The sequence below is a fragment of the Cnephaeus nilssonii genome, assembly GCF_951640355.1.
Source record: "Cnephaeus nilssonii genome assembly, chromosome: 4".
In the NCBI taxonomy this organism is placed as follows: domain Eukaryota; kingdom Metazoa; phylum Chordata; class Mammalia; order Chiroptera; family Vespertilionidae; genus Cnephaeus; species Cnephaeus nilssonii.
The window spans coordinates 3,868,279-3,893,744 of NC_137075.1; the positions used below are offsets into that span (position 1 = coordinate 3,868,279).

General features: G+C 47.6%; 1 protein-coding gene across 1 annotated transcript; it reads left to right on the forward strand.

The window, feature by feature from the left end:
* Positions 1 to 946: 946 nt before the first annotated feature.
* On the forward strand, positions 947 to 25,439 carry SCAMP5 (secretory carrier membrane protein 5). The gene is made up of 8 exons (XM_079768078.1): positions 947 to 1,075; positions 9,040 to 9,125; positions 16,875 to 16,916; positions 17,711 to 17,839; positions 20,741 to 20,897; positions 22,044 to 22,145; positions 22,608 to 22,725; positions 22,900 to 25,439. Exons 3-8 carry the CDS (start codon positions 16,910 to 16,912, stop codon positions 23,092 to 23,094), a joined length of 708 nt encoding a protein of 235 aa, XP_079624204.1. The 5' UTR covers positions 947 to 1,075; positions 9,040 to 9,125; positions 16,875 to 16,909; the 3' UTR covers positions 23,095 to 25,439.
* Positions 25,440 to 25,466: the final 27 nt, after the last annotated feature.

The following is a 25,466-nucleotide window of genomic DNA, read 5'->3' on the forward strand; positions in this document are numbered from 1 at the left end:
GTGCCCAGACTGGGAATCAAACCTTCTGGTGCACTGGCCATACTCCCAAGGCTGGTCTTTATTCTTTTTAGGTGTTCATCTTTGCATATCACAGTCTCTTTCATTCTTTTTTCTTTCTCTTTCTAAGCTTCTCTCTTTCTATTCCTTTGTGTAGCTTTGTCTGTCCCTATTTCTTAAAAAAATTTTTTTTTGGGTTAATTTAATCCTCCCCTGAGGATATTTTTTTCCATTGCTTTTCAGAGAGAGTAGAGTGGAAGAGAGGAAAGGAGGAGGCTAGGGAGGGAGAGAGGGAGGGAGGAAGAGAAGGAGAGAGAAACATCGATGTGAGAGAGACACATCCACTGGTTGCCTCCATCAGGAATCGAACCTACGACCCTTCGGTGAGCGGGCCGACAGTCTAACCACTGAGCCACACAGGCCAGCTCCGTTTCTATGATCTTTTTCTCATTTCATCACGTTCTCTTCCCTTTCTCTTTCCATGTCTTTTTTCTCTCAGAGTTTCTGTATCTCTGTCTTCACGGCCCTCCTCTCTTGCCTTTCTGTGTCTCGTGTGCTTAAGCCTCTCTCTCTCATGTCTCATCTCTGACCTTCTGTCCTCCATCCCCTTGCTGTCACTCTGGATGTGGATCTGAAGGACCCTCATCAGTCACCATGTTCTCCTGTTCACAAAACTTTCTCACTCCTCCTTTCTGGTAAGTCCCAGGCGCCTGTGGGGCCGGCTTGGGGTTACTGCCCAGTTCACAGACTGAGAAGCGGAAGCTCCGGCTGTTGGTACCGGGCTCCCGTGCCCGGGTTTCTTCCTCCGCGTCCCCGCCGCGCTCCGGAGCGGGCCGGACCTAGGACCTCGGATAGCTCCGGGAACGTGCGGAGGCGTCCCGGACTTCTTTCTCGCGAGAGCAGGGAGAAGGCCTTAGACTTAGAGCGGGAGTCTCGCGAGAGCTGCTGCGGTCTGGGGCGGAGCGCGCTCCCCGCTCCCAGACCCCGAGCGCCTGGAGGCGGGCTGGGCGCCGCAGCACCGGGTGCAGCGCAAGCTCTGGGCAGCGCCGCGGCCTTTCGGCCTCCGAGCACAGCAGCGGTGAGTCCGGGCCTGAAGGCTCGGAGAAGGGCTTTGCAGGGAAGCTGGGCGCCGGGCGAGGGGTGGGTGGGTGGGTGGGTGGGGGTCACCCCTTCTCCACTTTGTACCCGCTGCTTCACCTTTGGATGCAGGAGGCTGGCCGCGATGCTGGAGAGGTGGGGAGTCGAGGTCACCTTTCCTGTTTGGAGCCCCGGGTTCTCCCAGGCCTTCCAGCTCCCACCATCCCTGGCCCTAGATCCCTTAGAGGAAACCCGCATTCTTGGGTGACGTCAGACCTCGGGATGCTGGAGCCTGACTGGGCCGTGGGCCCTCCATTCTCTCCCCCTCGGACCCCCTCAGTTTTCTGGAAACCGGTGTCCTCTTTCCTGGGGATGGTGCACGCCATAGGGGATGGGGGCGCCTGGAGGCGGGGTAACTGGCATCCTGTGCGTCCTTCCTCCCTAGCGGCGCGCCTGCTGGCGGACCAGGTTGCTACTCCCCCGCCTCCACCCCACCCCCGCCTCCCAGGGCCACCGACCTTTGGACTGCTGGTCTCAGCAGCCTCAGGGTTTGGGGGGGGGAGGGGTTAGGGGGCAGGGCGGGAGAATGCAGTGGCTTGAGCCTGGGGTCCCCCAGGGCTGAGGTGGTGTGTTGGGAGTGCCGCATGTAGCTAGTTCCAACGCTGGCTGGAGTGGGTCACGAGGATAAGGGTGAGGTATTTGGCAACCCGTGCCTTCCCCTGCCTTCGGGACCCCTTGGTCTGGGAGTTCGAGGAACCAAGTAGAGACTGAGAATTGCCCCAGCTCCCAGATGGGGAGTTTAGGGAGGCCCAGACAGACCTTACTGTGGACACAGGAGAGAGGGAAGCAAGAGCCAGCGAGTAAGAGACTTCCTGGGGAGGTGAGATTTGGATGGGAAGAGAAGGCATTCCTGGGGAATGGTATAGGCAAAGGCATAGAGATGGGAATCAAGCACAGCTGTTGGGGAGCCTGCCTGTGAGCACTTGGGGTGGGGGAGTCTAAAGAATTTTGCAGCTACTGGTTCGGCCTCTGAGGGTCAGGGCTTTGAAAGAGGGAGATGGTTCTTTCAGGGGCTTTACTGGTAGAAATGATTTTCTGGGGGGTATACAGGTCTTGCTAGTTGAGATTTGATCTGGGTTTGGTGAACCTGAAGTCACAGTCTTCAAAGCTGAGAGAGGAGTCTCTGGTGAATGGGCCACAGAAAGAGGGTCTTCTTAGGTCTACAAGCCTATGGAGTCCTTTCCCTGGCTGGCTAGCCATGTCTGAACAAGTTCATTCCTCTCTCCGGCACCTTTTTGCCAGCACCTTTCTTTAGGGATGAAATAATAGGATTAAGGGCTGACCTCTCTTGAGGAAGCTGCTTGCTCTAATTTAGAGCCTCCTTCCCAGTTCTTCTCCCTTTCCTTTTTCTCCTCTCCCTACCTCCCTCTCCCTGCTCCTCCTCACAACATTTCATTTAGGGGCTGAACTTCCTTCCCTGCTGATAGCCTGGAGTCTGAAGGTTTCCTGGAGGTCTGGGGCAGCAGGGTTGACAGAAGCTGTGGGCTTAGCATGGTTGGTGCAGGGCATCAGTTGCTCCTCTCCCACCCTTTGGGAGGGTATCCAAGTCTTAAGCAGGAACACACATTGACAGTGCTCTGTGTCCTGCCCTGTGTTGGGTCCCTCCTGGAAACCCCATCCATGAGAGACTGAGGAAGAGATTGGATGAGAACGAGTGACCGCTTGGTGGCCAGTAACTGGTTCAGAATTTAAGCAGTAGGATGTAGAGCAGGGATCTCTGAAAGGTTTCCCAGGAGAGGTAGGATGAGAAAATAGTAGGACTTAGAGGAGCTGACAGAACTCTTATTTAGGGGTACTGGAAGCAGAGGGGTAGATAGACGTGATCTCATGAATGAAGCTGGGTTGTGTGGGGAGCAGGTCAGCCTGTGGTAGAGAAGCAAAGGGTAGTGGGACAGGTTTGTAGCTGATTGACACAGGCCTTGAATGCTAGGCACAGGATCAGTAGGGGCTACTGAAGCGTCATCATAGGATAGTGATAGCAATGCCAGGAGAGTGTTACTTTCTCAGCGTGATTCATAGTTCTGGACTTCAGAGTTGGGGGTGGGATAAGGGGACCAGAGGGTGAGCAAGAAGGCAAAACTTCCATCTTGGACTCTAGGCAGGCAGGAAGTAAGTTACCATTTCTTTGCCAAGGATGAGGGGCTCTTGCTGGGGAGGAGGGGGGCTGGGCAGCAGGCAGCCCTGGAACAGGCCCAGGTCTCTGGCCCAATCTGAGTCCGGGCTTGAGTCTCTTCTCTTTGCCATGGCCTCACTCTCTCCACTGTGAGATCTTCTACCCTCCCAGCTTCACAGTAAGAAATGGAATAAATTATAATCTGGGTTTTTAAAACAAAATTCAGGTAGTATTTGCTATCTTATTTTTTTCTCAGGTTCTTTTGCTATCTTGTTGATAACTAAGGTGGTTCATCCTTAGGTCTGTATCTTTGGGGATATATATATATATATATATATATATATATATATACACATACACACACACACATATATATATATCACCCTCAACCATCACCAAAAACATTTTGAGGAACAGAATTGCTACTTTTCCCATTTTGTAGTCAAGAAATTTGATTTGCTGAGGCCACTCATTTCTCTCTCTGTTCCTGTCTCTCTGTCTGTCTTTCTGTCATTCTCTCTCTCTCTCTCTCTCTCTCACACACACACACACACACACACACTCACACACATACACACTCACACACACACACACTCACACACACACACCCACTCACACACCCACTCACACACCCACGCTCACACACACACGCTCACACACACCCACTCACACACCCACTCACACACACACTCACACACTCACACACACACGCTCACACACACACGCTCACACACACACACTCTCACACACACACACTCACACACACACTCACACACACGCTCACACACACATCCACTCACACACACACTCACACACACACACACACTCACTCACACACACTCACACACACACTCACACACACACTCACACACACACTCACACACACACACGCTCACACACACACACACACACACACACACACTCACACACACACACACACACACTCACACTCTGAAATAACAGCAGAGGAGCCTGGAGCCTTCCATTCTTGTGACCATAGCCTCCGTAGCCCTCCCAAGCCCAAGTTCCTTCTGGCTAACCTTCACATGCAAACGAAGCAGACTTCCCTGTGCTCTGGCCATGAGCTCTGGCTTATCCCACTCTGTGTCATCCATACTTTGCTACACTGACTTCTCTGTGACCATGGGCACCCCTTTGGAAGACAGCCCGGACGAGGGACAGAGGTACGGTTGGAGCCAGGATTGGATTCTCCTCCTCTAAGCCTCCTAGAATCCAGCTGTTACCCACTTATCTCCTTGTCTCTCTGCCTTGTTTTGTTTTTGTGAGGACTTCCGTGCTGGACAAGTCTCCCCTCCACATCCCGTTGTCTCATGGGAGGTGTTGCCTCTTCCTGCCACCCTTTCTACCAGGTGCTGCTGAGTGTGGTCATTAGTGGCATGTGACTGCCTCTGAAATCGTAAATTCCAGTATGCTCTGGCCACATTCCAACTTTGACTTTACTACTTTGGGACCCTAAAGAGACCTCTCATTCTCGGATACCTCCATTGTTTCCATACGATGAGCATCACACCTTCTGTGTCTTACCTGGATTCCAGAGTCCAGGATTTTAACCATTCTCTGGCCCATGCCTCAGCTAACCTGCCACTTGGCCTGCGGGTCCCAACCCAGCAGCACAAGTCCCAGTTCACATACAGAGCAGTTTGGTTCTGCTTCCATGGAGGACTCCAGCCTCAGCTGTCCCTGCACATCTTTTAGAAATCCTTTCCCTCATCACTGGGACTCTTGAGAGAAAGGAGGAAGGTAGAGAGAAGAATACTAGATGAAAGATAAAGGTATTTCTTTAGTGATGTAAGTAGGGGTTGGGAGGCAAATGGAGAACACTCACTTACCGAGTGTTTGCAGTGGTTCTCAACCTTTCTAATGCCGCGACCCTTTAATACAGGCTCTACAGCAGCGGTTCTCAAACTGTGGGTCGCGGCCCACAGTTTGAGAACCGCTAGCAGGGTTGCCTAAGACCATCGGAAAACACAGATATTTACATTATAATTCATAACAGTAGCAAAATTACAGTTATGAAGTAGCAACGATAATAATTTTATGCTTGGGGGTCACCACAACATGAGGAACTGTATTAAAGGGTCGCGGCATTAGAAAGGTTGAGAACTACTGGGTTAGAGTGTCAGGGGCCTGAAATTTAAGCCCAAATGTTGACCAATGGTATGGCCAAACATTAACAAATTAAATAGCTACATATACCTTAGTCATAGCATAGAGAAACTTTGCCAAATACACAGGGTTTCCATGTTATTTAAATTTAGATAGTACTTCACTTTAGTTCAAATTATTTGTCAGTTAACTCATGATTTGTCAAATTTTGAAGGAAGATCTGATTTCCAGACATCCTCAAAGATCATGCTCCCTAACAATAGTGAACAGTTATTCTATTCTTACCACATGCATTACACATACTGTTTGGCCTATGAAACTATATCATATTAACTAAATGAAAGACATAGCACCTTTGGCTGAGGAGGACATAGTGGAGCTAATTAATAACAAATGAACATCAAAATGTAACAGATAAATAAGAATACATCAGATGAGAAATAATAAATAAATGATGAAATGTTAGGTCAGCATGATTTTATGATTATTGCAAAAAAGTAAATAAAAATTTTGTGATTATTTAAAAACAAAAAGAGAAAAGAAATCCTTTCCCTCTTCCCAACAACTCCTAGTTCCATTTCATGGGAGGAGTATTCCAAACTGGGCTACTCTCCCCAAACCCTTTATTTGGGAAAGGCTGATTGGGGGTTCGTGGGAGAAGTGGAACCATACCCATGTGTCTCCACTTCGTGAATCGCAGCAGAAGGAAGGGTCCTAGTCTAACATGTCTATTCTGTGCTAGGGGAGCTGGCCCTCTGTCTCCTGGGAAACTAATGTTCATCAGCTGTTTTCCCTTCTAACCGTACTAGCTTATAAATAAGCTCATCTGCTATCTGGAAAAACCTTTCTAACCCTATGTTCTCCACTAGTTGCTGCTGTTTTAAACCAGTGGCTTTGTCTTATTACAAAAATGATATATGACCATTGTAGAAATATTAGAAAAGAAAGATAAAAAATAAAGAAAACAAATAACTTATAATCTTTTAAAAAATATACTTTAAGTGATTTCAGAGAGGAAGGGAGAGGAAGAGAGATAGAAACATCAATTATGAGAGAGAATCATCAATTGGCTGCCTCCTGCATGCCCCCTATTGGAGCTCAAGCCTGCGGCATGTGCCTTGACCCGGAATCAAACCAGCGACCTCTTGGTGCATGAGTCAGTGCTCAACCACTGAGCAACACAGGCCGGGCTAAGGCTATATTTTTTAAAAGAAGAATAGAATTCTTCAGTGGATGACAGCACTCTGAGAATAAAGCTCAAATCCTGCCCTTGGCCTTCAAGGCCTTGATGACCCCGACCCCTCCCACTTATCAACCCTATTTTTGCCTTTCTGTCCCCCCCACTTCTTGGCTCTCTTTCTTTCTGTTCCTTGAATATACCAGGGTGTTGGTCTCCTGATCTTCACACCTGTTTTCCTGATTCTCTTTTTCCCTAGCCATCTCTTACTCATCCTTCAGGATTCACCTGTATGAAGCCTTCCGTGGTTCCTCCAGAATAAATCAGGGAGGTGCTCAGCTTTTTGTACTTGCTCTCCCAGAGCACTTCTCAGGCTGGGTTGTAATTGCTCATGAACTTAGCTGGATCCTCTACTCTGACTTCCTCCTCTCAACTCCAATATGTCTCCAATATTACAGAAAAAATTGAAGCAGATACCTGGGACTCTCACTCTCATTTCCAAGGCCTTAAGCCTGCCTGCATCTGCTTGCATCATGCTCTCCTTCCTACCTTTTAGGATTGAGGCTTGTCTTACCTCCTTGCACTGGGTCCCATGCTTCTCCTCTTTAAAGGGTTAACTTCTGTCTATTGCAGGGGTCCTCAAACTTTTTAAACAGGGGGCCAGTTCACTGTCCCTCAGACCGTTGGAGGGCCGGACTATAGTTTAAAAAAAACTATGAACAAATTCCTATGCACACTGCACATATCTTATTTTGAAGTAAAAAAACAAAACGGCAAAAACACCCGCATGTGGCCCGCGGGCCGTAGTTTGAGGACGCCTGGTCTATTGTAATTGCAACTTTTTCCCTGGATCCTTCACATCTCTAGCTTATTTATTTCCATCTTAAACAACCATCAGCCATATCTCTTCCTGGACCCTATGTCCCGCCTAGCTAGTGCCTTATCTCTCTCTATTCTCTTCCTAGGCATAGGCAGCCTTTTTCCAAGAGCTGTCTACACCTGCTTACCTGTTCGACTATAGATCTCATTTGGCTGCCACTCCCATCCCCATCCTTCCAAAACAATTCTTTCTGGGATCACAGATGATTTGATGTTACTGAGAATAATGAACATTTTCAGCCCAGCCCTTTTCCTACTGTCATATTTGTTCACTGTCTACTGACTTTGGGGCCTCCACTCTCTTCTGCCTCATCAGTTGCTTCCTCTCATTCTTTGCCAGCTCATCCTCTTTTGTCTGACTTTTTTCCATTTATTTTTCAAACAGGTAATAAATACATTCACATGATTCATAATTTGAAAAGATGTCCCAAATTTCATCAGTACTAAAATGAACATTTTGATATTTCAGAAAACATTTTAATGTCTGTGTCTTAAAAATTTTGGCATTTTAAAATTATAATTTGGCAGTATTTCTTTTTGTGTGTGTAAATAAAATTAACACTCTCTCTTAAAATCCATGGTGTCTTGGGGTAGATAGTCTAAAGATACAAAGTAACAATTCTTTCTCCCCACTTGCTTCACATCTATTCAGTTTCTCTGTCCCCCAGGGAGCCACATTTTCCCCCCTTGATATCCTACTAGAGATTCTTTGGGTATATATTACCAAATACATATAGGGTGGGGCAAAAGTAGGTTTACAGTTATTCATATGGAAAATAACACAATGATCTTAATATATATAAGAGATAATATGCAAATTAGGTCGGGATGCCGTAATGGGAAGACTGGACAGGAGGAGGTTGCACGCACAGGTGAGCACCGGAGCGGAGACGGAGACAGAGACAGGGGGCCCTGCCCAAGCCGGCAGGAGCAGACACAGGCAGGGGGGCCGGGGGACCTGGGGCTGGCCGAGCCACCGCACCGGCCCCAGAGTGAACACAGGCAGGGGTGGGGAAAGGGGGGCTTGGGGCGGAAGTAAGGCACGGGTTCTGGCCGCCCGTGACGCCAGTCAGGCGTGGGTCCCGGCAGCCCACGGGGCGGTCCAGCCTGACTCCCTTGGCAGCCCACGGGGTGCCTCCTTGCGTGCTGGGCCTCTAGTCCTATATAATAAAGAGGTAATATGCAAATGGCCCTTACGCTATGACGACTGATCAGCAGGAGGGCGGGGCAGCGAGCTACGTGCGGGGGAGAGCTACGAGCGGCGGTGGGCAGGGCGGCCAGCTGAGGCAAGCGGCAGCGAGCTACTCGTGCACAGATTTGTGTGCAGGGCCACTAGTTAATAAATAATAGTGCAAGAATAAACTCAGTGTTTCTCATACACACAACTCTAAACCTACTTTTGCCCGTGTGTGTGTGTGTGTGTGTGTGTGTGTGTGTGTATTTTTTCCCCTCAATATTTTATTTTGAAAAATTTCAAAGCTACAGAAAGGTTTAAAAAACAGAGCAATGAACACCTGTACTAAGGTACGTCACCTAGATTCATCAATTATTAATATTTTGTCACATTTGCTTTACCTATTTATCTTTTTTATTCTTTTTTTTTTTGCAGAACCATTTGAAAGTAAGTTGCAGACAAGACACTGTACCTGTAAATACTTCAGCATGTATCTCCTAAGAACAAAGATATTCTCCTAGGTAACCACAACACCTAAGAAATTTAACATTGAATAATGATACCTACTATGCAATCTATTTTCAGATTTCTCTACTTGTCCTAAACATGTCCTTTAGAGCTGTGATTTAAAATTCTAGGGTTCACTAAAGGATCATTCATTGCATTTGGCTGTGTGTCTCTTAAATCTTCTTTTAATTTAGATGAGTCCCCCTACCAATTTTTTGTCTTTCATGACATTAACATTTGTCTTGGAGAATTTTCCACAATCTGGATTTTTCAGGATATTTTTTCATACTATTTTCAAAGTAAACATTTTGGCAACAACACTACATAGATGTTCTTGTGTCTTTCTGTGTGTCAGGAGATTCATGATGTCCTTTGGTCTCATTACCAGAAATGCTGAATTTAGTTGCTTGGTCTGCCAGATCCTCTCATTATTGAACTACTTTTTCTCTGTTGTGATTTATAACTAATCTAGGGGGTGGTACTCAAACTGTGTGATTCTCTTATTAACAGCCATTGATCATCCTTGCTTGTATCAGTTCTTATACAAGGGCTGCAAATGGTGATTTTTTAAAAAATTCTGTGATTCTTTCTATTATTAGAACTTTCCCTTTCCTCTCTCCCTTTCTTTTGTATGTCACCCCAAACCTGTACATTATTTTCATTCAATGTGTTATAACCCACCCATGACTGAACATTATTCATATTTTTCAACTTTCATGCTGAAGTTGAAGAAATATTAAAAGGAACCCTTTTATTTATTTATTTTATTTTTTTAAAAATATATTTTATTGATTTTTCACAGAGAGGAAGAGAGAGGGATAGAGAGTTAGAAACATCGATGATAGAGAAACATCAATCAGCTGCCTCCTGCACAACCCCCACTGGGGATGTGCCCGCAACCAAGGTACATGCCCTTGACCAGAATCGAACCTGGGACCTTTCAGTCCGCAGGCCGATGCTCTATCCACTGAGCCAAACCGGTTTCGGCTAAAAGGAACACTTTAAAAAAAATGTTTTTATTGATTACAGAGAGAGGAAGGGAGCGGTAGAGAGAGATAGAAACATCAATGATGAGAATCATTGATCAGCTGCCTCCTGTGCACCCCCTACTGGGGATTGAGCCCAAAACACGGGCATGTGCCCTGACCAGGAATTAAACTGTCAACTCCTGGTTCATAGGTCGATGCTTAACCACTGACCCACACCGGTCAGACCAAATACTTACCATTTTATTTATTTATTTTTCTTAAATAATGAGCAGGTATGTATGTATGTATGTATGTATGTATGTATGTATTTATTTATTTATTTTTGTTAATCCTCACCTGGGGATATTTTTCCATTGGTCTTTTAGAGAGAGTTGAAGAGAAAGGGAAAGACAGAGAGAAGCATTGATGTGAGAGAAACACATTGATCGGTTACCTCCTGCACGCGCCCGACCAGGACCTGGGCTGGGTAGGACCCTGTAACCAAGGTGTGTGCCCAGAGTCAAACCTGGGACCCTTTGGTTCGCAGGCTGATGCTCTATCCACTGAACCAAACCAGCTAGGGCCAAATACATATTTTAAATGAGACTTCTGACTTTTTGTTTAATTGACCAACTTTTGGTCTCAATTACATTAGATAAAAGAGGACTCCTACTGAAATAATAATATTAAATGTGAATTGCTTTATTGTGCAGTTACCGTATACCCAAGTGAAAGGCCGTAGAAGGGGCACTTTTTACTGTATATAGTTTCACCCAGATTCACCAGTTGTGAACATGTGCTACATTTGCTTTGATTCTGTCTGAATCTATCTCTTTATCATTTCTTCTTTTACGAACTATTTGAAGTAACATCATGATACTTTTCCCCTGAACACTGGAGCACATCTTTCCTAAGAACAGGGCATGTCCTACAACCTTGATACTATTATCCACCCTAGAAATGTAACATAGGCACAATATTATCTAGTTTAGAGTCTATATTCAAGTTTCCTTTGTTACTCCAGTGATTTTTTTTTTCTCAGTGATGTTCTTTATAGTATTTCCCTTAATCAAGGTTTACACATTGGTTTCCATTGCCATGTACTTTTAGTCTCCATTAGTTTAGACAATCCCTTATCTCTTAAAAATTATTTTTTTCTTTTCAGATGTTGGCATTTTTTCAATAGTCCGGGTCAGTGTAGGTTTTAGAATGCTTCACAAGTTGGGTTTGTCTGATTGTTCCTCATGATTAGATTCAGGTTAAACATTTTGGGGCCTGAATACTACACAGGTGATGCTGTGCAGTCTCCCTGCATCACATTGGGAGGCCATAGTGTCCATTTATCTCATTATTGGTGAGCTTTAGTTTGATCATCTGGTTAAGGTGGCTTCTCTAGCTTTCTTCACAGGATAAGTGCCTGTTTCCTTTTGTAATTCAGTCATCTCTGGCCTAGTACTTTGAGACTCTGTGACTCTCTTTCTGCAAACAATCTTTCACCCAGTGAAAGGTTTAGCATCCTATATAATAAAAGCCTAATATGCAAATTGACTGAATGGCAGAACAACCAGTTGCTATGATATGCACTGACCACCAGGGGGCAGACACTCAATGCAGGAACTGCCCCCAGCCAGCAGGCCCCAGGCCGGCCAAGGTGGGTGCCAGTGGGGGCCCCCCGATCATCCCACTGGTCGCCCTACAGATCGGCCCTGATCACTGGCCAGGCCTAGGGACCCTACTCATGCATGAATTTCATGCACTGGGCCTCTAGTCTATTGATGATCCTTGCCTGATCAGCTGTTTCCTTAGTGATTGCAAAATTGGGAGAGTCTTTTAATTCTTTTACATTCATAGCTAGCATTCTTCTGCAAAGAAGAGCTTTCTTTTTTCCTTTTCCCCTCTCTTTTAAAAATAAGAGTGTCACTTTGGACTCATAAATTATTTTCTAAAATTCAGTATGTTATATTATTGTTATTATTACTTTTGATACTCTTAATGGTCCCAAATTTAGCTGGTGGTAGCCCCTTCAGACTGGTGTCCTTTTTACATGCCTCCATTCGTTGAATAACTCATTTCTGGCACTACAAGATGTTCTAGGCTAACCTTGTATTTGTCTTGGTTTGGGACCAGCCATAGATATTTTTAAAGTCATACTGATACCTCCAATTCAAATCCAACATCACAGGGATCTTTTTTACCTTCCCACATTCTATATTCTGTCTTCATACTCTAACAGTGAAAACCCAGGTTCCCATTAACACACACTTACTCATAGCTTTCTCCTATAGTACACATGACAAAGTTTCAGAATCACCACATTGGTACCAACAGTAACAGAAAACCTGTTAACATATAAGATGTTTTTCCAGTGATTTTTGCCCTTGAGATATATCTCTCTGAGAGAACACAGAGTACTGTGACAAGTTACTTGGCTAATTCTTTTTTCCATGGTTGTGTCAACTTCATTTGTTTTTGTTTATTTCAACTTTAGGGTTTATTTCTGGTGTAAGTTTTTGAATATGTAAGACATTATATGTACAAAAGTATGTAAAAATCTTTACCTAGAGAAGTTTCATGACTCCTCCCAGCCCTTCCATCATGTAGGTTACCATGTCATTTGTTTCTGGTTTATTCTTCCCATGTTTCTTTTGCAAAAATAAGCTAATTAATATGCATTTTCTTCTTTCTCTTTATTTCTTACATAAAAGGTGGCATACTATTTATACTTGTCTGTATTTTGTTTTTTTCTTTCTTAAAAAATTATTTATTTACCTTCCCACCAGGACATGTTTATTGGTTAGAGAGAGAGAGAGAGAGAGAGAGAGAGAAACATTGATGTGAAAGCAAAACATTGATTGGTTGTCTCCCATACGCGCCCCAGGGATCGAACCTGCAACCTAGGTATGTGCCCTGACTGGGAATTGAGCCCTCATCCTTTCGATGTACAGGATGACACTAACCAACTGAGCCACCTGACCAAGGCCCTCCCCATCCCCCGCTTTTATTTATTGTGAATGGTAGCATATTATATAGACTGTTCAACATCTCGCATTTTTTTAAATGACTAGTAATTGTGGAGATCTTTCCATATCAGTATTTTTTAAATAATTTTTTAAAAATATATTTTTATTGATTTCAGAGAGGAAGGGAGAGGGAGAGAGATATAGAAACATCAATGATGAGAGGGAATCATTGATTGGCTGCCTCCTGCACGCCCCTTACTGGGGATCAAGCCCATAATCCGGGCATATGCCCTTGACCAGAATCGAACCTGGAATCCTTCAGTCCGCAGTCTGATGCTTTATCCACTGAGCCAAACTGGCTAGGGCCATATCAGTATTTTTTTAAAAAATAGCTGCAGAGCAGTCTATTGTATGACTGTACCACTTATTTAATCAGTCCTCTTTAATAACGCAGATTGTTTCTAATCTTTTGGTTTTACAAAAACAATGCTACAATTAATGCAACTGTGTAAGGGTATCATTTCATGTGGGTCCCTATCATGCTTGTCTTTTTTTCCTTTTGTGGTAGATGTTTTGGGTTTTTATATCTGTACTAGAGGCCCAGTGCACAAAATTTGTGCACTTGGGGGGTGTCCCTCAGCCCGGCCTGCACCCTCTTGCAGTCCGGGAGCCGTCAGTTGGACATCCTTAGTGCAGCTGCGGAGGCGGAAGAGGCTCCCACCACTGCCACTGCACTTGCCAGCCGTGAGCCCAGTTTCTGGCTAAGTGGAGCTCCCCCTGTGGGAGCACACTGATCACCAGGGGGCAACTCCTGCGTTGAGTGTCTGCCCCCTGATGGTCAGTGCATGTCATAGTGCACTGTCATTCCGCCATAGGGCCGAAACCAGCTCTCCGACATCCCCCAAGGGGTCCCAGATTGCGAGAGGGCACAGGCCAGGCTGAGGGACCCCACCAGTGCACGATCAAGGCTGGGGAGGGACGTGGGAGGTTGGCCAGCTGGGAGGGACCACGTGAGGGCCCCATGGCATGTCCGGCCCATCTCTCTCAGTCCCAATCGGCTAGACCCCAGCAGCAAGCTAACCTACAGGTCGGAGAGTCTGCCCCCTGGTGCAGGTCATAGCGACTGGTCAACCAGTCGACTGCCCCCTAGTGGTCAGTGCATGTCATAACGAGCAGTTAAGCGGCCTTAGCATATCATTAACATATTATGCTTTGATTGGTTGAACAGCCAACTGGATGACCGGACACTTAGCATATTAGGCTTTTATTTTATTTTATTGTCTAAAGTTTTACATATGTCTCCTTTTCCCCCAATTGACCCCCCCCCCCCAGCCATTCCCACCTCGGGCAAGCCCCCACCTTAGACTTTTATTTTTTATTTTTTAAAAATATATTTCTTTATTGATTTCAGAGAGGAAAGGAGTAGAGAGAGAGAAACATCAATGATGAGAGAGAATCATTGATGAGAGAGAATCATTGGTCGGCTGCCTCCTGCACACCCCATACTGGGGATCGAGTCCGCAACCCAGGCATGTGCCCTTGGCCAGAATCGAACCTGGGACCCTTCAGTCCGTAGGCTGACACTTTATCCACTGAGCCAAGCCGGCTAGGGCAGGCTTTTATTATATAGGATTTGATTTCATCACAAAGGGGCCACAAAAGATTATAATTGCCCAAACTTTTCATTGGATCCAGAGAAATATGACTGGAGCTCTAGGAGGGTTTTTCTTTTTTAAAAACAAACTTTTAGCCCTAGCTGGTTTGGCTCAGTGGATAGAGCGTCAGCCTGTGGACCAAAGAGTCCCAGGTTCGATTCTGGTCAAGGGCACGTACCTTGGTTTCAGGCTCCTCCCCAGCCTGGGCCCTGGTCAGGGTTCGGGCTCCTGCAGGAGGCAACCAATCGATGTGCTTCTTTCACATCGATGTTTCTCTGTCTTTCCTTCTCCTCCCACTCTTCCTAAAAATCAATGGAAAAATATCCTCTGGTGAGAATTAACAAAAAAACACACAAACAAACAAACAAACAAAATAAAAACAAACTTTTAATTGAAAAATAGGAAAGTACACAAATCATAATTGTATACTTGATGAATTTTCACAAAACATAGATTTGTTTTGTCTGTTTTTATACTTTATAGAAATCTCTATCCAACTTTAAAAATATATGTTTTTTTATTGATGTCAGAGAGGGAGGGAGAGGAAGAGACAGAGAAACATCAGTGTTGAGAGAGAATCATTGATAGACTGCCTTCAGCATGCCCCACACCAGGGATCGAGCTTGCAACTTGGGCATGTGCGCTGACTGGGAATTGAACGTGACCTCCTGGTTCATAGGTCGACGCTCAACCACTGAGCCGCACTGGTCAGGTGCTATCCAACTTTTAAATGTTGCATTGCCTTAGCGCCTGGTCATAGACCATTTTCTGATTTTGACTGTGCATGTAGCTCCACCAATTACTGTTTTAGTGAGTTGATTGCTCATTCACTTCCTTAGCCTTAAATCACTTAATGTATGTCTCAGTACAGGCCCCCCTGCTGAAACTTCCAACCGGAAAATCCCCATTGCCTACAAAGCAGCCTGTCTGGGGGTCTCACAACACCTGGGACTTGGCAAGTCAGTAGCAGCTATTTGTCTTCCCCAGGATCCTGCATCTTTTCTCATGGATTGCCTCCTATGGTGGGGCTCTCTGTTAACAGGCCCTCTTCCCCCAGTGTTGAAGCTGGCAGAAAATCTTCTTTTTGTTTTTTGTTAATCCTCACTCGAGGATATTTTCCCATTGGTATTTAGAGAGAGTGGAAGGAATGGGGAGAGACAGAGAGAAACATCGATGTGAGAGAGACACATTGATTGGTTGCCTCCCACACACGCCCAGACCAGGGCCAGGGTTCGAGCCTCCAACCAAGGTATGTATCCTTGACCGAAATCAGACCCAGGACCCTTCAGTCCTCAGGCCAACACTCTATCCACTGCGCCTAACTGGCTAGGGCTGGCAGGAAATCTTCTTAATGGCCTCTCTCACCCCAGTTCCCAAATCCATCTCAGGGCCCCTTCATACTTGCTCCTAAGGGCCTCAAGAATCACTCCCTGCCCACCTCATCTCTCCAGCCTCACACTCCTGCTGTTTCCTCATTTGCACTCGACCTTGGCCACAGCGGCCTTCTTTCCCTTGTTTAAAAGTGAGAGATCCTGCATCAGGATCTCTGTGAGCTTTCCTCTCTGCCCAGAAGGCTGCCCTGCCCTGAGCAACTCCTCTGTGGTCTTCAGGTCACCTCTTACTGATTATATTTAATTTCTGACTCTCCAGACCAGGTTAGATCACCTTGATATATGCTGTGTATGTTTTCATAGCAGCCATCCTTCCCTTTTATGTTATTTACTGCAGAGGTTATTGACTGTTTCATTCAAAGGCAGGGACTACATCTTTCTTATTCATGCTTTTTCCCCAGTGCCTGGCAGATTATAAATCCCCAATAAGTGAACAAATGACCAAAGGCAAAGGCAGGAGGAAGAGGAGCTCAGCCTATGACTGAGGCCAGGGCTCTGCTGTGTTCAGCACCAAGGAATAGAATTTCCTCGTTTCTTTCCTACCCTTGGATGGGGTTTTCTGTGGTTAGACTTTGTGCCATGTGGCAAAGGGCAGGAATGCCTGGAAGGAGGTAGCTGGTGGAATGATTGCTCTGTGAGGTGGGAGATGCCTCCATTGGGTTCATCCCACTGTGAGAGTGGGAACAGGGCCCTGCCCCAGGGAGCATCCATCCTGGCTGGGCCTGAGAAAAGGACCTCATTAGGATGGGCCATGATCCTCATCCTTCTCTGGCTTTTCTTTCCTTCTAGTTCAGAACAAAGAGGCTGGGCCAGCTGGTGCCATCATGGCAGGTAAGGAGCGGGCCGGCCATGTGGGTAAGACATTCAAGTAAGCATAGGGTGGTTGGACCTCTTCCTAGTCCCCTTATCTTCCCTAGTATTTGGAGGTCAGGTTCTTTCTGTCCTTCTGTCCACAGGTTTCCCCTGGCTCCCCACGTGGGCCTGTCTATTGGTGACCCTGAACATGACACTGTCTAGCCCTCTGTCAGATTTCTGACCCTGGGGAACAGGGATCAAGCATCCTGATGCCCTGTTCCTATTGGCCATTGGACTGATGAGCGGCATGGGGGGTACAGTCCTTGTCCCCTCTGTCACCATTGCTCTCTATTACTCTGAGACCTTGTCCTTCTGGTTTCTGAGTTGTCTGGTTTTTCAAGGTTCAGGTACAGAATGCGAGAGCTGCAGGGAATTTTAGGGACTATTTAGCTCAACTGGATAAACTGAGATCTGGAGAGGGGTGGTGACTGGCTCAAGAGCAGAATATTGGAGTTGAGGCTAGAACCCCCATTTCCAGACTAACCCTTCCTACTTCTGCCTGAAACTGGCTCCCTGCTGAGGAGAATGCTGAACCCCTGATGGACAGCATTTACTGTTTTTCTTCTGAGAGGCAGTGATACTATGTTGAGGCCTTTGGTTACTTTGGGAACCTCACGCCTCCTGGAGGAAGCATGGGTTGTTGGGTAAGGATAGCAAAGCGGCCTGCGGTCACAGGCCTTCGGGGCAGCCTAGGCCAGGGAAAACATGATGACATTGGATTGTTGGGGAGAACACTCAAGGTGATGTCCTGTGATGTGCTTCACCCACAGAAAGAGTGAACAACTTCCCCCCGCTGCCCAAGTTCATCCCACTGAAGCCGTGTTTCTACCAGGACTTTGAGGCAGACATCCCCCCCCAGCACCTCAGCCTGACCAAGCGCCTCTACTACCTCTGGATGTGTGAGTGCTGTGGATGGGGGGCCGGGTGGGGTCCCACAGGCTGGCTATCTTTTTAGCTCCACTTGCAGCATCTGCATGGGCCAGTAATTCTCCACTCCCCACCCACCACCCACCCCCACTCCCACTCCCAAAAGGCTCCTTTCATGGGCCCACTCCCCAGCTGGGCCTCAGTTTCCCTCAGCCCCAAGATCTAGGCCTCTCCTCCCACCAGCCCCCATCTCCCATTCACAGACCATTTGGATAAGGGTCTTTGTCTCTTGCTCTCCCTTTCCTTTCCCACTGGAGGAGTTTTCTAGGGAACCTCAGGATTCTGGATTGGAGAGGGTTCTTCCCTTAAGCCTCATTTTTCTTGCTTCCTTGGAGATCAAGCTGGGCTGGTTGCTCCACTTTCCAAGCAACAGGTTTCTCATTTGTAGAAGAGGGTGTTGTCTCAGTGATTGCTGTGGTTCCACGCAGATAGAGCTCTGTATGGACTCTGAGAACTTCTAATTTTTTAAGTTCTAAGATTTTGAGGTCAAGTATTTACAGGCCCTAGTTTCTGATGACCTATGGCAGGTTGGTGGGAAAGGTATCATCTTAGGGAGATGAGACTTGGATGTGTCCAGGCTGGGTCACAGGTACCTTTTCGGCATGTGCAAGGAGAGGAATCTGGCTGGCCTATGCTGGGTACCAGTCCCAGGGAACGCCAGACATCGCAGGGTGACCTTAACCAGGGTCTGCCACAAGTGATGTTGCCTTGAGTCGGGCCTGCACTTAGCTACTTACCTGTGGGGAGATGATTAATTGTGCCAGGAAGGTGAGAAAGAATACTGTCTTTGCAACAGGTCCTTCATGGAATGGTAGAAAGAATATGGGGACAGACAAACTCAGTTTCAAGTCCTGGCTTGGCCTTTGGGTGGCCATGGGGTCATTTCCCCCCATGTAACATGAGAGAAAGAAGGGATGGGGCAGGTGTGGGTAGGTCTGTAGATGTTTTGAAGAGAATTTTTCCATTAAAATAGGATGTAGAAGTGGGGTTAGGAGATTTGAGGAGACTGAGATTAGAAAGACAGCATGTTTGTGGACACAGGGTAGGGACACTATTCAAAATTTATTGACCATGCATGGGTCCATTTGAGATTGACTGCCATGAATTTATAGTCCTATCAGGCCTTTGGGGTGGGGTCTCCTTTTTTTTCCTAGTAACAGTCAGTTCAGGTCCAGATGGGAGTTGTGTTTATCCAGGGTGAGTGTGATCAGATGACAGGGCAGGGAAGGGAATAAGAAAATGAGAATTATGGCATCTAAGCCAGATAAAGAGAGGAGTGGAGATAGAAAAAAGTTGATGGCTAGAGAGAAAGTAGCCAAGTCAATGGATATGAATTCCGAAGAACTGTAGAATAATTGCAGGAGAGGCAACTAGATCAACTGAGCTAGAGAGAGACGGGACTGGGAAGAGAGGTGTAAACCAATATTAAAACAGGTTAATGTATAGTTTATGTAAAGAGCAAATAAAATCAGTAAGAACACCAAGGTTCCAGGAAATTTGGGGGCAGTAACCAGGAAAGGAGGAAATGCAGCTGAATGCATAGGAAGAAATGTTCAGTCTTATGATGAGGGACCCGAGATGGGTGTACCCGCAGAGTGTCGGTGTTGTCAGAGCAGACTTGGGGAGCATTTCCCCCGACCCTGGGCTCTGAGAATTCTGTCCCTGAGACGATCTCATTCAGGAGCTGGATTTAAGGGCTATAAATATCTCCCTAAGTCCTCTCTAGGTGTCTGCCAGATGCTTTGCTCCCAAAGAAATGTATATAACCCTTGAGATGCTTAAGGGCTCTATTCAGAAGCCAGTACGGTAGATGCCTGGGTGTTTGAAGCTGCATTTGAGCCCCTCTTCCGTTGTTTATTCAGCAGGTCTTTGTGGAGCCATAAAGGGATCCAGCCTAATGTTCCAGGAAGGGATTACCTTGTGTCAGAAGACTTGGGTGTGTGTTAATGCCAGCATCAGATGAGGAAGGAGTCTTTGAGGTCCTGACTGGCTGTGACTCACTGAGACTGTGATTTTGTGGTTCAGCTAAATTGTGTGGGCACGGAGGAGCGGGAGCCTGGGTACTGCTCTCAGGGAGCTTCCAGTCTGGTTGATGGGCTGGGATTTGTACTTGAGGAACCATGAGAGCAACCCAGGTCTGTGAGAGACAGAGGGTGGGAGATGAGCAAGGCTGCAGTAGTGAAGGAAGGCTTCTTTGAGTGGGTAGCATGATAGTTGTCTAAGAAATGGATTGAAGACTGAGATTCCAGCCACTATTGCCGCCCCAGTAAGTACAGGGCAGATTATGCAGTGGCTTGAATAGATGTTTCCACAAGGCCTTTTACTTTCCCCCTTTTGTGCCCCTACCTTGCAAGAGAAGATGTAAGGTGGGTTTCCTATGCCTTGGCCTTGGTGATTGCCGTGGATCCTGCAGGGTCAGGGGCTGAGGTCATTCGGAAAAGGAAAGGAGCATTTCTACTACCCTGAGGCTTCGGAGCCCTTCAGTGGGGCTTGCTGGGCTGAAGCTCTGGATTCCTGCTCTGGAGACTCTTGGTTCTCTGGGTTTCTCAGATTCCCGAGGAGTGGATATGGGGAGGGGTGGTCTGAGCTCCCAGACTTCTTTCTTACAGTCTGTACTCGTGTGTGTGTGTGTGTGTGTGTGTGTGTGTGTGTGTGTTCACTGATGTGGGTCATGGGTGTGAATATGTATAAATGTGGTATGCATGTGTATTTGTGTGTCTGTATCTCTCTGTTTGCATGTGTTTGATTGTTATGTCTCGAGTTATGGATGTGTGTATCTGTGTCTGGGTGCTCATGTATCTCTGCATGGGCCTGGTGTTTGTGTTCATGTCTGGTGCATGTCTCTGTGTGTGCATGTGCTCCTGGGTCTGCAGTGAACAGCGTCACGCTGGCGGTGAACCTGGTGGGCTGTCTCGCGTGGCTGATTGGAGGTGGGGGAGCCACCAACTTTGGCCTCGCCTTTCTCTGGCTCATCCTCTTCACACCCTGCTCCTACGTCTGCTGGTTTCGGCCCATTTACAAGGCCTTCAAGTAAGTGGTTGGTGCTGACCCCGGCTCCTAACCCTGCCTCTTTGCTTACCTTCCCCATCTCTTCTCTCCATATTTTCCCACTTTTTTTTGTTTGTTTGTTTGGTTGTTTTTTTTGCCATCTCCCAAACTTACTTTCCCTATTCACCCTCAGCTCAGACTGCCAGGTTAGATTTGGGCTTCCTGGGCGCTCTAGGCTGGGATGAGAGGGCTGGGAGTCAGAGCCTTCCTTTTAGTTCCTTTCTTCATCACTCTGCCCTTAGGTGTGGGCAACATAGAGTAGAGACCAGGCCTATTTTAGTATTTCCTTCCCCAGGCAGCTGCATGTTAAATGTTGCCAGTGGGGCCACCTGTGTTGGTGAAGATGCTTATCCTGTACCCATAGGGCTAGCTGATTTAGTGCCAAGTGAACCATCTATCCATGGACCAGTAGAACTAGCCATCCATATTCTAGTAATACTATTTATGTGCTAATGAGGTCATCCAACTCTGTGCCAAAGAGACCACCCATCCATGTATCAGTTGGGCTAGCTGTCTTGGTGCCAATGGGTGTCTACTTTGTGTCAAATAGAATTTTCAATCTTTGTGCCAGTTGGACTATTCATCCATGTACCAACAAGGCTATCTGTCTCGGTGCCATTGTGGTATCCCCGGTGCCTCAAATGCCTTTGCCAAACAGACTATCTAACTATGTGCCAATTAAATGACTGTCTTGGTGCCAATAGGGTATCCATTTTAGTACCAGTGGGACTTTCTGTCTCCAAGCATATGGGATCATCCATCCATGTACCAGTGGAGCTAGCAGTATTGGTGCCAATGGAATTGTCCATCCTCTTGACAATGGGTTATTTATTCCTGCCACAATGGGCCCATCTATTTTTGTGCCATTTGGGCCAAAAACCAATATACCAGTGGGTGGTCCGTTCATGACGAGATGTCTCCCTAAGTAATGCTGCACACACAGACCTAACATGGAATCCTGCAAAGATCCATAGTTAAACACTGTCCCATTTTGGCCTCTCATTTAAGGCTTTTGACTATCCTCTGTCCACTGTGTACTCACTTAAACTTGGAAGGGCTTGGGGGCCTTGAAGGCAGGGAATCCCTGGCCCTCTGCCCCGCTGATGGGAGCCATCTCCTTTGTTGCAGGACTGACAGCTCCTTTAGCTTCATGGCATTTTTCTTCACCTTCATGGCCCAGCTGGTCCTCAGCATCATCCAGGCTGTGGGCATCCCAGGCTGGGGCATCTGGTAAGAGACTGAGGTGTCTGGGACTGGCCCATGGCTAGCATCGGTGGCACCTTGTTATGTCTTTTGCTTACCTCCATATGCTAAGCTGCCTGGCCTGGGAGGACACTATGAATTATAGAAAGTATGACGGGATTCAAGCTAGTGGCGTAGACACAGCCATAGCATTCGAGGAGAAGAAGACCTTACAGTGGTTTCTGGGGGCTGAGGAGGGTCTAAAATTATGGGAGAACCCAAGGAAAGGAAGCATTATGTTTGAGGAGTTCATCTCCTGAGCCATGGGGAGGACTCTTTCTGAACCACTGACATAGGCCCTGTGGGTATAAATAAGATGGTTCCTTTGCACCCAATAATATGGTCCCTGCATGTGACAATGAGACGGTCCCTTGCTCTAGTGTATAGTGGGGTGGCTCCTGGGTACCCCTCACCGTGCTGGGTAGCCTCACAGCGGGCCTCTTCCTACAGCGGCTGGATTGCCACCATCGCCTTCTTTGGAACAAACGTTGGCTCAGCGGTGGTGATGCTCATTCCCACCATCATGTTCACAGTCGTGGCTGTCTTTTCCTTCATTGCCCTCAGCATGGTACGTGGTTACCTCCAGGGTGAGAGGGGGTGGCTTTGGAAAGGGGCTATGACCCAGAAGTCTCCTCGGGGACTAGCTGGAATGGCTTGGTGGACTTTGCTCCTGATGCACAGAGCACAGGTGGGAGGGGGGACTAGCTTTGATTAACTCTTCCTTGTGCTCCTCCTCCTCCAGGTTCATAAGTTCTACCGGGGCAGTGGGGGAAGTTTCAGCAAAGCTCAGGAGGAGTGGACCACGGGGGCATGGAAGAACCCACACGTGCAGCAAGCAGCCCAGAATGCAGCCATGGGGGCGGCCCAGGGTGCCATGAATCAGCCGCAGACTCAATATTCTGCCACCCCCAACTACACATACTCTAATGAGATGTGAGCCAGCCAAGCCTACTGGGAGGCAGGGCTGGGGGATGATGGGATGGGGCTCAAGTCACATAATCTCTTGTGGTGACCAAGCAGGGTTCTCCGTTTCCTCTTCTCCTCACCCTTTTCTCCTTTCCTTTGTACAAAGAAAAAAAAATTATATATATATCCCCTGCCCCTTTGGATTTGCTCTGAGCATTCTGAGAGCTAGAGGCTGCACATGGAGCTGCCCATGTTGCGGTAGTAGTTGTGTCCATGTCCCATGTAAAGTAGTGTGCAGTGGAGGTTTTTGTTGTGGTGTTAGATGTATGTTTAGAACTAAATCAGCCCCCCACCCTCCATCTGGCTACTCCCTCTGACCTTGGCCCAAGGACCCCTCATGGGACAGGAGGCATAGCAGCGAGAGCCCGCTCGCCCCAACCACAGGGTTATGAGTTGAAACTGTTTCCACTTTTGGTCTTATTGGGAAGTGATACTATTTAGCACTCATGGTAGTGGTGGTAGTGGGTGGGAGGGTGGGACAGGCTGGGGAATTTCCCTTGCACCTAATTTGAGTTCCCTTCCCCTCCTCTCTTGCCCAGGATTTTTCTCTTCCCCATGTGGCTTTTCTTTGTCTTCCCCAATGCTGAATGTCGCAGTAGTATCTGCTTCTGAGACTGAGCCCCTTCCCAGATCAAAGAAGCAGATAGGAATGCCGAGCCTTAGCCCTGGTGTGGGAGGGCACACTGAGGCAGAGCCCTTTGGACACCTGACTCCCGGGGAATGGCATTGCAGGGTCATCTCCCTGACTCTCAGAGCTAAGCCTGTAGAGGCAGGCTCCTCTTTTTCCTATCCTGCTTCCCCTCTTCTCTTCCAAGAGACCCCTCAAGCCCCTCTGCCTAAGTCTCTCCCCAAACCCCAAGCTGCTGTGGCCTGATGCTGCCACCCTACCCTGCCTTCCCTGAAGAACTGGGTGGTACCCAGGCACAGGTACAGCTGAAGTAGAGGACATGGAAATAATTATTGTTTCCTGGGTGAGGTCTGGCTGCTTCAAGCCCGCCGGGAGGTACTAGGTGTCTCTGAGTGACTGACTGTTGGACTCCTGGCAGCAGTAGCTATGCTGTGCGGTTCTGGTAGAAGGGATAGGCTCAGGGGGCTGGGCCTGGAGGGAAGATCAGAGGAGAGGGCAGGCATGGCCCACTGAGAGGGCTGCATGACTCCCCCTTGCCAGCTTGCTCTTGGTCACGGCAGTTCTGGGCACTTGAACTCAGAGCCCAGGCAGAAGCAAAGGGCCAGTCTTTTCAGCAGGCTCGGTGGCTGGAATGGATTTCAGGTTAGTACCGGTGGGCAGGGAGCCCCTCTGGCTTCTGTTTGTTTTTTCACACCACGGTAACTTGCTGCCTTCTGCCTGCTGGCCTTGGCTCTTGGCCCTTCCTCACCCTGCCAGCCCCCTTTCTCTTCCAGGACAGTGATTCCAGGGTTATGGGGCTACTCTACTCCAAGCATTATGAGAATGTTGCTGGTAAAGACTAAAGACCCTAGCTCTCTGAGGCCTGGAGGGGAGTGGACTCTCACTCAAGGAGTAGCTGCTCATTTCCCACTCCCCCTTCTCCTACCTGGGTATTTGGCCTGAAGAACCAAACCCTGCTTGGCCACTGTGGACTGGCTCCAGCTTGGAACCCAGCACCTGGGCTTCCAGTTACGATCCTGAGCTTTGAGCTCCAGGTACTTCGTTTTCCTATAATGGAGCCAGGGCCTCTGGGAAGTTCTCTTTCCCATGGTCCCTTAGGCTTGGGCCAGAGTGTGATTGGCTCTCTCCTCTACCACTTTCTCTCCAAAAAGCATTTGTTACAGCCCGTAGTACACTACGTCTAGGTTCATCCTTCCCTGTCTTCTCCCCAAGCCCAGACCTCTGGCCCCCTTTCTCTTAGTCTCTGTGGTAGCTCCAGAAGGCCTGTGGTCCAGCTGCAAGCCCAGGATCCAGGACCTGCTGGTTACCACCTCCAGTCAGTGTCCTTCTCTTCCTGCCTTTCCTTTGTCCTGGCCCAAGACCTGTGTGACCATGCCTGACTCTGCCTTGGGAAGGCCTGCTACTTGTGTGTGGCTGAGCTTGCCCAGGCCCTCGGGTGCTGCATCTCCAGGCAGCTATGCACTTTTCTGGGGAAGGCTCTAGTATGAGAAGTGGGGGCTGGGCAGATTCATCTCCGGGGGGTGGGGTGGAGGAAAGCCCAGGTCAGTTTTTTGAATCCTCAGGTTTGCAGCCAGTGACCTGTTTTTGTATTCTTATTTCTGGGAGACATAGACCATTCTCCATCAGGCAGTTGACCTGCTTGAGCCAGTGTGTCTGGTAACTGAGTGAACCATAATAAATGGGAACATTTGGCCCTGTGTATCCTGCTGTGTCAT

Bases quoted from the DNA above. Each gene is read 5' to 3' on its own strand.
- SCAMP5 (XM_079768078.1), top strand. The intron at 22,146-22,607 runs GTAAGAGACTGA...CTCTTCCTACAG, and splicing joins ATCCCAGGCTGGGGCATCTG to CGGCTGGATTGCCACCATCG. The intron at 22,726-22,899 runs GTACGTGGTTAC...CTCCTCCTCCAG, and splicing joins CCTTCATTGCCCTCAGCATG to GTTCATAAGTTCTACCGGGG.